The sequence below is a fragment of the Peromyscus maniculatus genome, chromosome 3, assembly GCF_049852395.1.
Source record: "Peromyscus maniculatus bairdii isolate BWxNUB_F1_BW_parent chromosome 3, HU_Pman_BW_mat_3.1, whole genome shotgun sequence".
NCBI classification, from domain to species: domain Eukaryota; kingdom Metazoa; phylum Chordata; class Mammalia; order Rodentia; family Cricetidae; genus Peromyscus; species Peromyscus maniculatus.
Genome location: NC_134854.1, coordinates 31,771,371 through 31,786,572, shown reverse-complemented (window position 1 = coordinate 31,786,572; position 15,202 = coordinate 31,771,371). Strand labels below are relative to the sequence as shown.

Sequence of the window (15,202 nt, the reverse complement as noted above, 5' to 3'; positions counted from 1 at the left end):
TCTGTTCCTAACCATGAGAGATAATAGTACAAATAGAAACAGGAGGAAAGAGATGCAGACTTAGGTGACTGGAGGCCTCTTTTATGCTCTGAATGATGAGTTTGAAGCAAGGTATTTACAAAAACTGTCATAAAGATTCCACATTCCCTGAAGTTTCACTGTGATCCAGAGGTGGGCGCCAATTTAAAAGACCAGAGGAAGGGCTCAGAGAAGAGTGTCAAGTTCATCCCAGAAAAAGCCCTGCTGATGTTTGGAGAAGGACAGTCCAGCACCTGTGGAACGTGTAGATGAGCGTGCACCGCAAACTTACACTCATTAGGGAAGTGTGTGGAACCAAGTACAACTCCAAACATGGGACACTAGGAACTGGCAACATTATCTCACGTGATTGAGAAAGCAGAAGTACAAATTTTAGATTAAGTTACAAAAGCTACTCTCATAATATCACCGAGATTATTATAAATATTTGACTACTGTGTGTAAGTCAATAAGCAAAAATTAATCATTAAACTGGATAGGAAGATATATAAGGATGATTCATAATCTAAATGACAATCTTTTTGTTTATTTAAACTTGTACATCTTGCACCTTTTATATAATACTAAAATGATTTAAATACTAAGAAAAAGTACAAATTACAAAAAGCATCTGCTTTTCAAGGGCTTGGATGAGTTCTTGACATGGGGGAAACTGAGAAAAAACTACTTTGGGTTAGGTATATGTAGCTCTTCATTGCCTTGCCTATAAAGTAAAGTAGTGGTTGTTTTTGGTTTGTTTGAGAGATGTAAGAGTCATTTGAAATTTTGAAAGCATAAAAATGTAATGTACTTAGCGGGGGGAAAAACAATTTGGATGTCAAGGCTTAGAATGATGCTCTCAAAGCAGTGACCAGAGATCTGGAGAACAACTAATCCCCCAGGTTCGCTGGGGAGTCCCTAGAAGACAGTTATCTTTTTCCATTGCCTCCCTTCCGTAGCTTCAGGTCCGGTTCTTTCTTCCCATAGCTGACTACTGAGAAACCTCACATTTGGCACAAAACAACCTCAGTTTTTAATCTTCTTTTGTCTTTTCCCAATTTTCTCACACCCACAGTGGTGAGGTCATCGCCATTATCTTAACAGCCGACTGAATCTAGAGCATCTGTACGTTCCCGCAAAAGGAAATCTTTCCAGTGACAATCAGTGACGTGTTCCGCCCTGTGTCCCGGCACATCCAGCCTACCGTTGAGCCACCGGGAATCATGCTGCTCTGTCCTGATGGGGTGGTGGTGCCCCAGCGTGCGGAAGATAGCGAAGTCTCGGCCCATGAAATCAGCGGCGGTTCCCGAGTACAGCTCACCGTCTACATCGAGACAGAAGGAAACCGAGCACGTATTATTTAACTGAAGGGAGGCAAGAAAATTAAACAGCAACAATATAATTTTCATGTTACAACTAATATTATTTCCATCATCATGCAAAGCTATTAGTATTTCATCCACATGTCCTGAAAGGAGGGGCCTATCAAATGATCATCCATGTGTTACTCTGATTCAGTAACAAGTTGGTAAAAAAGAATAAAGTCTGATTTGGTGAATATAGCTAAACATCAAGTTTGATCATTTTCCTCATTGATGAAATCAAAAAAATGCAAGAGTGAAAACTATGTTCATGACATAGTTTGTTTTTACATGGGTAAGCCTCTTACTGCTCAAATAACCTTATTTTTCAGGATGAGATATTTAGTCATGTTTATAACTTATTTTAATGGTAATTAAATGTTTGATGAACTATTTTCCAATAGGATCTGATAAATGAGATTTTACTGTAGAAAGTAATTTTTCCTTCAAAATATTTCTTGCTTTTTTTAAATTTAATTTTTACATGTGCATTGGTGTGTGTGCCTGTGTGTAGGTACACACTTGTTGAATGTGTGGAGTCCCGAAGTTGACCTCAGATGGTGGACTCCATTGCTCTTCACTCTGCTCTTACTGAGGCAGGCTCTTGCTGAACCTGGAGTTTACCAGTTCCGGAGAGAGAGTTTAGCTAGCTCTCCCGAGTTCTCCCGACTCTGCCCACCGTGTGCTGGGACTGTAGGCAATCCCTGCAGCCTCAGCACCATTTTCTGTGGCTTCACCTTTGTGCGACTATTCCTTTATCCACTCAGCCATGTTCCAAGCTGACGTTTTATTTTTTAAAGCTTCCAGTATAGAACGTGTTTCATACTAGTGTAAGGTATTATAAAGTCCAAACCTACATCCACAGCAGGCCTTCAGATTTAACAAACTACTTTTGAAGAGGAAGCAAAACTGGAACTCCCGGTTTGAACCCACTGCCTTCCCGAGTCCACGACTATTGATGCTTTACTCCTGAAACTGTAGGGACCCTCAGTCATAGTTTAATACTGGAAGCAGTTACCAGGAAGTAAAAAGGAAATGGCACAGACAGAAACAGAAGGACAAGAAGAGAACTTCCATGAACTGAATACCATTCTGTGCTTGTCAGGCACCCAGGCTCTGCCTTGACGCTTCTAATGATCTCATTCAACTCTGTCAACATCCCTGAGAGAAAAATAACGTTCCCTCTGTTGTACATTCAGAAAGGCCAAGGTTGTTCAGCATAATCGTTAGGGAAGCCAGGGTGAAGGTTCAATCTCAGACCTGTTTAATTCTAAGGCTATTATGCTAAATCACACCACCTTTCAATTAAACTCAAATTGAACTCTGTAGAATTTATGTCTTCTGTCATTGAGACAGAAAGCACCTCAGATTCCTTCTTTTAGATAACACATAACCACTAAATTGCTTAGAGTTAATTGTTGTATTTACCAAACAAAACAAATAAAGTGATACATTTCTACAAATAACACACAAGCATTTAAAATCATTAATAATATTTTTTGATTATTAGGATGTTAATGTTCTCATAATCATTAGCTTGAAAATAGTCACAAAGTAAAGAGCATAGAAAAACAAGTTAAATACTTGTATATTGCTCATTCCCCTTATACTTCTATATTGTAATAGGTATAAATGTAAAATTATCTGTCAATATTTAGGTATAAACACTTTGGGCATATTTCATTGATATCATTACTTACATGTTATTCTTTAGTTATGTTTTCACTCATGTATGCTTTGTAACAAACTAGATATTCTTTTACCCAAATCAACCATTTCACTAGAACTTTGCCTTTCTGAAGTTTTGTGTGTTGTTTGGTTGGTTTTGTTTTGTTTTTTAGAGACAGAGTGTTACTATGAAACCCTGGCTGGCCTAGAAGTCCTACAGACCAGGCTGGCCTTGAACTCATAACTCCTCTACCTCCAGATGGTTGGGATTAAAAGTGTGAGTCACCATGTCTAGTTTACTGAAGTGTTTCACAGACTTTGAGGGATCTCTAGAACATTGGGGACTAGGCAGAGGAAAAAAATCACTTTAAAACTGCCTATCTTGTTTTTTTTTTTTTTTTTTTGATAAATGAACTTAAAATTGATTATTTTCTTTAGATTGCTATAACTCAAGATGAACACATTATGAGTTAGACAGTAATTTATTACAAGTTACTAATTAAACTAACAATATTATTAAGAGTGCTCACAAGTCATCCATCCTACATATGGCATCTTTGGAATTCCAAAGTACCTTGTTCATTGTTTACTCAATGAAGTGCTAGGTGCAAATATAACTTATTCTCATAAACTAGGACTGTAATATTTTGCCAGACAGAAATCCAAAGCTATTATGAAGAAAGTACTCATTCATCTTGAAGGTTTTTGAAATATTTAAATGCTTATTGATATCTTATAATTCATCTATATTTAAGCATTTTAATATTTTCATCAAAATTAATAACTTAAACTTTAACAAGGTATTGGTAAACACATATCATGTACATTTTTGTGATCAGTGAGAACAAGAGGATGGTGCTTGAAATTGTGTGTGACAGGTTGGAGGGATGGCCCAGCAAGTAAAGGCTAGGCTCCCAAACCAAACATCGAATTTGTGTGTGGAAACTTCTAGAAGTGGCCCTGCAAGAACCGTGAGGGGATGACATGCTCTCTTTGTCTTGACACTTCTGAGGTATAAAATTATTCTCTGAACTTTGCTGCTGAGGAAGCATGTTATGTGATGAAAATCATGACAAGTGAAAATACAATTATAAACAGATGATCTGAACAAGTTAATGTCAGTTGATCACACCCAACAGGATCCTGCAAGAGACATGATAAAGAATACAATGCAGTGAGCATCTTTTTGCCAGTTAGCTCTAAAGTAAATGGAATATGGAATTACTGCTTCTGTCACATATGAAGACTCTGTCTCATCAAGTTGAGAATCTGGTAACAACAAATGTCTCTGCTATAGGGAGGTATTTGGTTCTCTTACATGTTATCTGGGTTATATTACTTTCCTTGTTCACTGTTATTCAAAGATAAAAAACTCAGCATCAGGCCGGGCGTTGGTGGCGCACGCCTTTAATCCCAGCACTCGGGAGGCAGAGGCAGGCGGATCTCTGTGAGTTCGAGGCCAGCCTGGGCTACCAAGTGAGCTCCAGGAAAGGCGCAAAGCTACACAGAGAAACCCTGTTTCGAAAAACCAAAAAAAAAAAAAAAAAAAAAAAAAAAAAAAAAAAAAAAAAACTCAGCATCAGATAAAGAGTCTGAAGCAGAAACTTATTTTCTTTCTCTTTTCACAACAGGGGAAGGTGGTTTGGACAAAGCAGAAGAGCTCAATTTTTTAACTGAGAAGATAATTAAATTTAAAAATTGACTTCTGAACAAATGAGAGGCTGAGGTTTAGGTATCAGTTGCCTGCAGCCATGGGAAATCACCTTTCACCCAAATACTACTTTTTGCAAAATCCAGAGTTAGGTTTTTGAGCCAGATGATATCAGGTAATTAGGAAGCATTACAGGGGAAGATCTCTTCTTGTCCATGCTTATTGTCAGTAGCTGTTTCTTGCTTTCAGCCTTAGATACAATTCCCTGCTGAGATTTCTTTGAGGATTCTTACCATAGGTGCTTGTTATATAGAAAATGTGACATAACATCTTTCTTATTCTGACTGATAGTCTAGTTGGCGAAATGTCCTACTCTTATTTTATTGCTTGTTGTTGTTAAGAAAAAGTACAGCACCAACCCCTTGTCTGTGCCAGTTAATACATTTGAACATTACCAGGAAGTACTAAAGGTATGTCATAGTTTGTGACTTTCTAAAATTTTATAGGTATTATTGACTGTACATAATGTGCAATACTTTGACGGGTTTATTTGTGAATCTGGTAAGTAGAACAGTGACAACAGAATTCTACTTAGTTTTCCCATTTCCAGGTCATTTACGAAGTCATCAAATAAATGTTAATTCTTGAACATAGAGTTAATATGTATTTTTTGAAAACATGAGGTGATATATATATATATATATATATATATATATATATATATATATATCTGTATTGAGTGGCAATACTGTTGATACATACTCTTGAGCTCTCTATGTACAATAAGCCACTAGTGAAAGAAAACATGAAATGTGTCTACTTTTGTTAAGTTGATGGTTCAGTAACATACTCAAGGTTATAGACACTTTGTCTAACCAGCAAGATCTTGAAGTATGTGTATAAAGAAATAGCACAGAGGAAGGTTGATGTCTCAAAAATAATACATTAGATGATGATTACACAGTGCTGACAGATATAACTAAACTGTCTAGAATGAACCAAAGACCAAGAGGACTATTTGAGTACACATCCATTCTGTCTAAACTGGAACCTTTGAAACTGTGTCTCAGGAAAGTATAATTTACAGGCATGAACGAAAACAGCTTTGTGACCTCCGCATTCACCATGGCTGAGTTCCCCAAGAAGCATGTATTAAAAACAAAAGTTCACACATACTCTAGAATTTCTGTTCACAGCTCAAAATGAAGGAACAATGTGGCTTAGATCAGCTAATGTCTTAGATTACAATTCCTAAGAAGGGTGTGGTGAGAAGAAACTGAAGAAGGAAAAATAAATTTCCTGATGAAAATGCAGCATTTCTGGCACAGGTGAGGAGTGTGACGTGAATGTGAGCAGATATCAAATAAACCTAAAGACGAGGCTATTATGTTGTTAACACCTTAAGTAAATTCTACTCAGAGTAGTGGGTAATGAGAAACAGGAGAAGAGAAGTTTATCTCTCCCCCTCCTTTCCATCTGCAACCCACACTGCAGGAATGAGACCCATTGTGCAGGGGTAGGACCCAGAGAAAGCTCGACACCACTCTTCCCTCGCGGCCACGGTCTGTGTAGTAACACATCCATGCAGACTTTATTCCCTGTGCTGTTCTCTTAAAGCTGATGCCTTTCTGCAGTGATGTGCTCACATGGCCCAAAACTGAAAACATAACATTTATAAGGCACCTACTATGCTTCCAAGCTTCCTCATAGACAGCTATCATGATGAGTTTCTGTTTGTTCACATAAATTCCAGAAATGCACATACACTCTAAAAGCAACACTCTATTACATTGCACTATTTAATTCTCCCAAGAAGCTGGTGGAATTCAAGTAGCATACTATTTTTATATATTAGGGAACTGAAGCTCAGAGAGGTTCAAATAATATCCTTAGCTATATCTAATTATTTTAGGGAATACTTTGCCTGTTCTAATACCCATTGAGAGTATTTTTTTCTTATGTCAAAACATGTTCTTTCTTCAAGCAAGGCAAAGTTCCAGTTTGAAGATATACACCTGAGTGAAAACCTCAGCCCTTTGAAATAGATCTCAGTAATGTCCCTTCTTGATGGAATATTTCTAAATTACCAGTGCTGCAGTGCCTGGAAAAGATTTCAATAAGAAAATAAAATTGCTCTCAAGTTGGCTATTCCTTCATATCATAAAAATGTGAGTTACTATTTAATTAGTGCGGAAAGTACTGGGTTTTATTCTTGTGCTCTGTTCACACCTGGTATTTATGCTGAGCAGGGGAGCAAATGCTATCTTTAATAAGGATATTTTAAACAAAGTTGAAAAATACATGCAGGTGGAAGAACTGAGATATTTTAAAATAAACGCTGCAATACTTTTATTATTTTAAAGAATTACAATTTAACTTTATTTCGGTGGCTTGAAGAATTTAGAGAATGTCATTGGATTTGGACACTTTTGGTATCTACTTTTGGCAGCATTTGGCAAGAAAAAAAATCGAGTTGTCTATAGTCAACATTTAACAACCCATGGCATTTTGCAAAGAGGTTATGCTAAACTTTCAGAGTTTGTGTGAACTGAACTTTGAACTGTCTGTAGGTTTTTAACATTTCCTATTGGTTGGAACGGCTTCGTACTGGCATTGCAAGTACTGCAAATACCTTCTGATGAGACAGTTCACAGGTGTTTCGAGTGAAACCTAGATTTGGAGAAGGGCGTGGCCTTAGCCTTTCTCTTTCAGGTGCTGAAATGAGGATGACTCCTCATGTTATGTGAGAGACTAGAACGTTCTCATGGCTGGCTTCTCATATATACATCCCCCTCTCTGCATTTCTGAGGTGGTTAGTACTATACATTCAAAAGTTTGGTTAAGCTTGGTCATCTCATTCTCTTATGTTCTCATCCCTCCATCACCCCACTTTCTCCAGTTTACTCAGGAGATCTCATCTATTTCTCCTTCCTAGGGTGATCCATGCATCCCTCTTAGGGTCCTCTGTGTTAGCTAGCTTCTCTGAAGTTGTGGGTTGCAGTCTGGTTATCCTTTGCTTTTACATCTAGTGTCGACTTATTAGTGAGCACATGCCATGTTTGTCCTTCTGAGTCTGGGTTACCTCACCCAGGATGGTATTTTCTAGTTCTATTTATTAAGGGGTCCTCTGTCAGTAGGATCAGGATCTATTCCTGGTGCATGAGCTGGATTTTTGGAGCCTATTCCCTATGGTGGGATGCCTTGCACAGCCTTGATGCAAGGGAAGGGGCTTGGACCTGCCTCAGCTGAATATATCAGGCTTTGCTGACTCCCCAAGGAAGGCCTTACCTTTTCGGAGGAGGGAATGGGAGATGGGTTGGGGAGGAATACTGGAGGTGGGAGCAGGAGGATGGAAGACAGAGGAAGCTGTGGTTGGTATATAAAATGAATAAAAAAATTTCTTAATAAAAGAAAGTTTGGTTAATGTAGAAAATATTTATGTTAAAAAAACCCATAAAAACAGTGAACATTCATGTTAAAGCAGTATAAGAGAAAATGCCCAAAGCCAATAAAGAGGATTTTATGTACTACGAGAGGGAGAATTTGTAATATTCTGCCAGAGCAAACAGCCACAACAAAGAAAGTTACAGCTCTTGAATTAAAAGGTGTTGCATGGGCTGCAATGACGGATGGGTGGATAAAGCCACTTGTCGCCAGTCTGTCTGTCCACCCGAGTTCAATCCCCAGGACTCACACAGAGGAAGGAGAGAAGCAACCCCTAACATTGTCCTCTGACTTCCACACACAACTGTGGTGCTGGCTCTCTACGTACCCCAACATGCTAGATAGAGAAATGTTTAAACCTTTTAGAATGTCATTGTGGAGAGTTTAGGGGTTTTAGCAGATGTGGGAGGAGCTGTCGTTTTTTCTGCATCTTGTTTTAATGGATTCAGAGCTGATTTCTTTGCCTTTATTAGTAAGTACTTCACTGCTCTGAAAGTGACGGCCACATCCGCTGTAGCTAGTGTGTCAGGTCCGGATTTGCAGGGAAAGCTTGTGCTCTGAAGGTCTCTTGTTGCTTCTCAGCCACATATCCTCTTGGTGAACTTCACTCATTCTTTTCTCCTTTTCATCAACCTATACATCTTTTTCAAAGAAATCCTAATAGAAACCCAAACTTGGGAGTTTCTTTTCCTTCGTGGACTTTGTGTGGTTGCATACCATATGAGCTATGTAATACTGACTGTCATCAGCCTTTCTCAGTGGAATAATAAAATAAATAAGCAAATCCCTTCAGAGGAACATACCACAAGCTAATGCAGCTTTAGGCACACTTTTACAGACTGCTTTTTGAGTAATATTTCTCATTTTTAGTGTGCAATTTAAATAAATACAGGTTACAAGTTAGAGCAAGGCATGGTTTCCCCTCATTGTTTAAGACAGTTTTCAAATATCAGCATGTATGCATGAGAAAGGCATGCACATGTAAACACTGGGTTGCCCATGAATAAGAAAATTATACATTTGCTAAGTATGCAGCTTTCCTTCAGGTTTAAAAAGTCTTTTTAAAAATGCTCTATAAAAGGATCAAATGGGCTAAAATTGTCTAGATTGAAAAGTTATAGAAGAGGTAATTTATATTGCAATGTTTTATTCTAAATAGAGCAAAGATTAGTGATAAAGTAAACACCGGACAGTAATGGATATATAGCTCTGTGGTTAATACAGTTGTGTCTATGACTAGAGTTTAATTTTCTTGAGTATAAAAGTATTTTTACAGCCAGGCGTGGTGGCGCACGCCTTTAATCCCAGCACTCGGGAGGCAGAGCCAGGCGGATCTCTGTGAGTTCGAGGCCAGCCTGGGCTACCAAGTGAGCTCCAGGAAAGGCGCAAAGCTACACAGAGAAACCCTGTCTCGAAAAAACCAAAAAAAAAAAAAAAAAAAAAAAAAAAGTATTTTTACAAGAGAAGAAATGGAAAACATTATTAAACTTATGCAAAATGAGCTAAGCACTAATTTACCTTTAAAAGTTCTAAACTTTGATGTCTGAAAACTTGCATTATTTTTCATTTCAACATTTTATGAAAAAGAAAAAAGTAAACAAATGTAATGTGTATAGAGTTGTTGAAACATTTAACTAAAAAGGCACAGAGAAGGAAAACTCTTAAAGTAAAGAAGTGGAGGGAGCTTGGAGTGAAGAACACATTCATGCTTCCATACTTTTAGCTTAGGTTTAGTTAAGCCCAGTTTTCTGATGGGTACAAGACTAAAAGTTCTTCACCTTTCAGTACAGACTAACAGTCCTACTTCTGTCCCCTACTTTGGTCTTCTGCACTGTAAGTAGTCTCCGATTCTCTGCAGCAGAGACAAACAAGAAAAAGGAAGGAAGGGAGGGAGGAAGGAAGGAAGGAAGAAAGGAAGGAAGGAAGGAAGGAAGGAAGGAAGGGAGGGAGGGAGGGAAGGAAGAGAATGAAGAAAGAAGGAAGGAAAGAAGGAAAGAAAAGAGGTGAAAGTAAAGGATAAAGTCTAAACCATCATGCCAGTATTTATGCAAAGAAGATGGTAAAGCCAGAAAACATAATGACAGAATCTTTTTCTTAGGCTGGCTTATAGGACAAGACACTCCAGTGAGTCAAACAAGATACATCAAGGCAGCCTCTGCCAACTGTATCACTACTTGGCTTGCTGGTGCTGAAGTAGTTGTCCAGTGTTGAAACAGTGGTGTCTTGAAGTGCATTTTTCATGATACACTGAACGCCATTCTTTCTTAATCATATCTCAAAATTTTTATTTAATTTTTTCAACAAATAAAATGAAATCATACTTACAAAAGCAAAAATTGAAGTTCAACAAAGGATGCATAGTGATTGAGCCAACTATTGTCAAGATATAATTAAACTATGTCCTTGAACATGAATCAGTTTGAGCAGGGCAATCACAATCAACAATTAGTGATTTTTTTATTTCCTATAAAAATTATCTGTGAACTGTATTGCAGAAACTCTCCTCCTGAAATTGTATGAATAAGAATGACAAATCTTGACAGGTGAAAGGAACAGACCACATTGACATTGGTTTCAGCAGATTCATCATGTAGTTGATCATTGACTACATACCTATTAGAAGAGAGGCTGTCAGCAGTTTGGGGTCATAAGGACTCTTCCCACGACCATTTTCGAAATGTGAGTCCTGCAGTTTAAAAATGTTGTCCTGCAGAGTAAAACAAAAGAGAGGTTTTGTTTATTTCTAAAAGAAGTGTCTTCAACATGTCAATACATCCAAAGAAAGTTGAGTATTCACATACAACAAAGAGTACTGTTGGTCTGAACATCAGAGACGACAAAATGCTGTAAATGGGCTGAAAGAGCTAATGCTAGCCAAACAGCTACTCAGTTTGATGGTTTTGGGTGTTTGTTTGGTCGCTGTGAGCATGCTGCAAGTGAAGAGGTACCAATGAAGGCCAAAGAACGGGATTTATTATGGTAGGAATAATGTAACTTTTTCATTTTGTCAGGTATGCCAAGTAAGATCTGTGCAAATGACTCTTAGGGAAACAAAATTTAGGTTTATATGAAATGACTTGTTTTCTTCCTGGATAGAAAAAAATAACAATTAGATTACATTTCTAGATAATTTCTATCTTATTTTCTGTCTACACAATCAATTCAAAAGTATTTAGCCACAGCAGTCGATTCCCCTACTCTGTTCTCTGTACAACTCACATGCTTCTCCTGTAATTTTTTAAGACTTAATTACCTAGCAAGGGCCATGAAATCATCCTCATCGTCCACCGGGGCACCACTGGGCTCTAGGCAGAGTTGGCCTGTTGCTGCCATCAAGAGAAGACAAACACGTTCGTTTGTTTGAACGCACAGGTCATCTCCTTGGTGGGAAGGGGGGGGCAAGTACCCAGATAAAGGAACAAACTTTTAACTACATACAGAACTATGTTTATGTCCCAGGCTAGCATAGGTGTAACAGGCATTCATGACAACAGAAGCCTGGTAAGTAGGTCATTGATGGCTAAGAACCCTCTGTCAGAATGTATCATGTTAAATATATGTGACAGTTGAGTAAACTCAGGAGCATTTCTGGTGCTCTGCTTCCATGGGTGACCTGGGTATCAATTAGGTAAGAATATGTATGCTTTTTTCCAGTAGGGCATTAACTTGTCTATAGGTTAAAATAAAATAGTGGCATTGGCATTTTTTCTACTAGTCACATAACAGTATTTTCTAATTTATAATAGCAAATGATATTCATTTTATGGTCAATAAGCATTGCTTTATCATTTAATATTTCTGATGGAGCTAATGGCAGGGTTTCAAATTATAACTCTTAGAACCCACTTTGGATCACAGAGAAAAGTGCTAAAGGATGGAAACCAGAGGCATTCTGTAGTTTCATTATAGTGACCATGAATTACCTGTATGGCTTTTGCTTTTCATTGATTCGCTATTTTGTATCAGCTGTCCTCTAGCAATGATGACTCTTTAGCTTCGTTCTAAAATTCATACTGTGCAATAATTTATGGCTTTTCTGAGAATTGTGCAGTTATAGCAGGAATCATGGTGATCTAGGCACCAAGCCCAGCTTGGCAAATAATCAGATTCAAATTTTTGTGGTCATAGCTTATCTCTGAACCACTAGGCCCCCAAAGTCAATTTTAATATAAATATTTAAGCTTACAGTTTTATCAGGACAATAACTGTAAAATTTATATAAGGCATTTTATGCAGAAAAATAAATAACAAGTTATTTTTCTTTTAATCCTGTTTATATGATCAGTCAAAGAATATGTATGTTTAAAACAAGTTGTTACTCATATTGTCCAATTACTTAATGTGATATGAAAGTAATACTACATTATTATTTAAGTATGGTTATGTAAATCACCAGATATCTAACCTTACTTATACACTTTAATACCAAATATACAACATGAAAATTATTAACTTAGACTAATAAAGACATAGAAGGATTTTTGAGTAATAGTTTGATTTTGTGTATTTTTATTAAAATTAGAAACTAGCGGAAAATGTATATTTGGGAGGGTATTTCTACACACTGCACGAATCAAATAAAATACTATAAAATCAGGAAGTAAGACTATTTGTTAAAAGTTGGAGGAAATACTGGAAAAAGTGGTGGAAAAAATGGTAGAAATGCTATTGTTTCTTTTACTCATAGATATTTTATTACATCCACCAACATAGAGAAGCTACCCTTTCAAAATATGAAATACATAATGTCTAAGATCATATGTCCAAGTTAATCAGGCAATGTCAAGGTAGAGGAGGTCAATGTCCAATGTCACGTAGTATTTGATTTACAAAGAAAAGATTAGGCTCCAAAGGAACAGAGGTTAAGCATGTCAATCAGGGTTTAAGAGGAGACCCTTGGTCATGGTGTCAGATACTATGCTCAGAACTTGCTTTCTTCTTGTTTAACTCCATAAATAAATACTAAATTAATCACTCCTCCTGCTGACAAAATATCTTTCCTCTAAGCATACTGCTACTTTTATTTCTGAATGTCTCTTATACAAATGGTCTCTGTTCTTATAGGATTCTACAGCGCTGCAAATACATAAAGTTTTTTTTTCACTCCAGTGAGATGTGGTCATGAAATATATATCTGCTTTTATAGAGAGCAATATATAATGTTACTTGCATACACATACTTGTAGTGTCAAGTCCATACCCATTACTTGTAGAAATAGGTCCAAGGATGCTAAAATTGGACAAAATGGGTGTTATTCCTGGCTATGGCTTTTGCTAGCTTTGGACTTCAGGCAAGACCCCAAGCCTTTCTAAAACTTAGATTCCTCATCTGTAATGGAATAAATCTCACTTTTAATGTAGAAATATGTTGTGGTATTATATAAAATATAATTTATCCTAAAACTGTTCATTTTTTAATACAATAAAATCATTATGTCTCTTGCTTACAGAAATTTCTCATGCTACAGGGCAAATATCTTTAATATTCAAAAGTAAAAATTAGTATGGATTTTTATTATATATATAATATATATATATTATATATATACACATATATTTGATCTCCCATAGAGCACTGGAATTATTCTTTCCTCTTGCTGGATGTAAGTGTACTTGAAAAGTTCTATTGGAGCAAAAAGCCTTCAAAGTACAAAATGTTGATTTTCTTAATATATGAGATATGCAAACTTATAAAACTACTATTTAAATTAGTGTCGCGATTCCCCAAAAAGCAGAAAATAGATCTATATACAAACTTTTGGGGATATCTCCAGTGAATGCTATACCTTACTGCAGACAATGTTTGCTACTGCTCTATTTGAAAAAGCCAGAAATTGGAAACACCTTAGATGCTGATCAATTGGTGAATGGAAAATGAAAATTGGACATATTTATATAATGGAATGCTTTTCAGCTGTTAAGCAAAAAGGAAATTATGAGACTTTCATGTAAATAGATGGAGCTAGAAACAACCACTGTGAATGAAGTGATCCGGACACAGAAAGGCAAACACTGCCTGTCTTTCTTTATGGATGTATGTTAGATTTTAAGCTTTGGATATGTACTTCATTCAGAATAACTACAGATCTTAGGTAGCTAGTAAGAGATTGGGCTGTGGAAGAGTTCTTCTAATAAACAGAATATAGTGTTATAAAGGGATGAAGGGACACGAGAATAGGAGGATTAAATGGGGATGGGAGGGGAAGGGCAGGACAGAGGAGAGGCTACAGGAAGGGACAGCTAGCCATAAAGGTGTTCGGAAAAGTGATATGGAAACTTACTGCTGTTGAAGCTTCCTAAAATATGTGCATATATAAAAGAAATTTTAAAAGACTTACCATATAATGGAGGAGACCATTTCCCAAACAGATATCATATGCTACCAAGTACAAACCCCAGTTCCAGGAATAGGTTGTGACTTTTTGAGTCTTGGCCAAAGAACTCTCTTGGACCCTCTCCCAAATATCATGGGTTACTGCCAATGCTCTTTGTTACCCTCCACAACTCGCTAGCAAGCTCCTATTGCTGATTATACCACTTACTTACATCATCATACCTGGAGAGATCTAGTTAGTACTCAAGTCAAAGTTTTGCCCCCATTTTGAATAGCATCCACTGTGTTGGAAGGCACCAAGAACATTACCAGGGGAGAAAGATGATAACCAATCTCATCCAGTTGAGTCCTGCAATCTATAATGGTGACCATTTGCAAGATAAACCCTCTGTTACAACAGTAGCACAAATGTTATGTGAATAACCAACTACTTTTCCATCAGTTTTAAGGCCTGCTTCATGATATGGAATCCATACTAACACTGGTGATAAGACCATGAACCTAGGAATAGATAGGTCATGAACTGCAGGAAAAAGATACATTTATTCTGTGAAGTGAGCATAGCAATAAAATAACTCCTAATGACATATTCCCATGTCAATGGATCAGTGCATAGCTAAGCCCTCATTAGAGAAGCTTCATCTTGAAGCAGGTGGTACATAACATAGAAATCTATAACTAGACAATTAGCAGAAAGAGAGGGCCTTTGAAGCATTCAGCCCTGAA

At 37.1% G+C, this 15,202-nt stretch overlaps 1 protein-coding gene across 3 annotated transcripts in view; it reads right to left on the bottom strand.

Moving 5' to 3' along the window:
- The window catches only part of Sema3a (semaphorin 3A), a 462,166-nt gene that overhangs the window by 74,373 nt on the left and 372,591 nt on the right, over nt 1-15,202 (bottom strand). For all 3 annotated transcript variants that reach the window (XM_016008089.3, XM_076566308.1, XM_076566309.1), the window contains 2 exons: nt 10,756-10,849; nt 1,223-1,342 (listed from right to left, as the gene is read on the bottom strand). In XM_016008089.3, the coding sequence (XP_015863575.1) occupies nt 1,223-1,342; nt 10,756-10,849 (214 nt within the window). The remainder of the gene's footprint in view (nt 1-1,222; nt 1,343-10,755; nt 10,850-15,202) is intronic.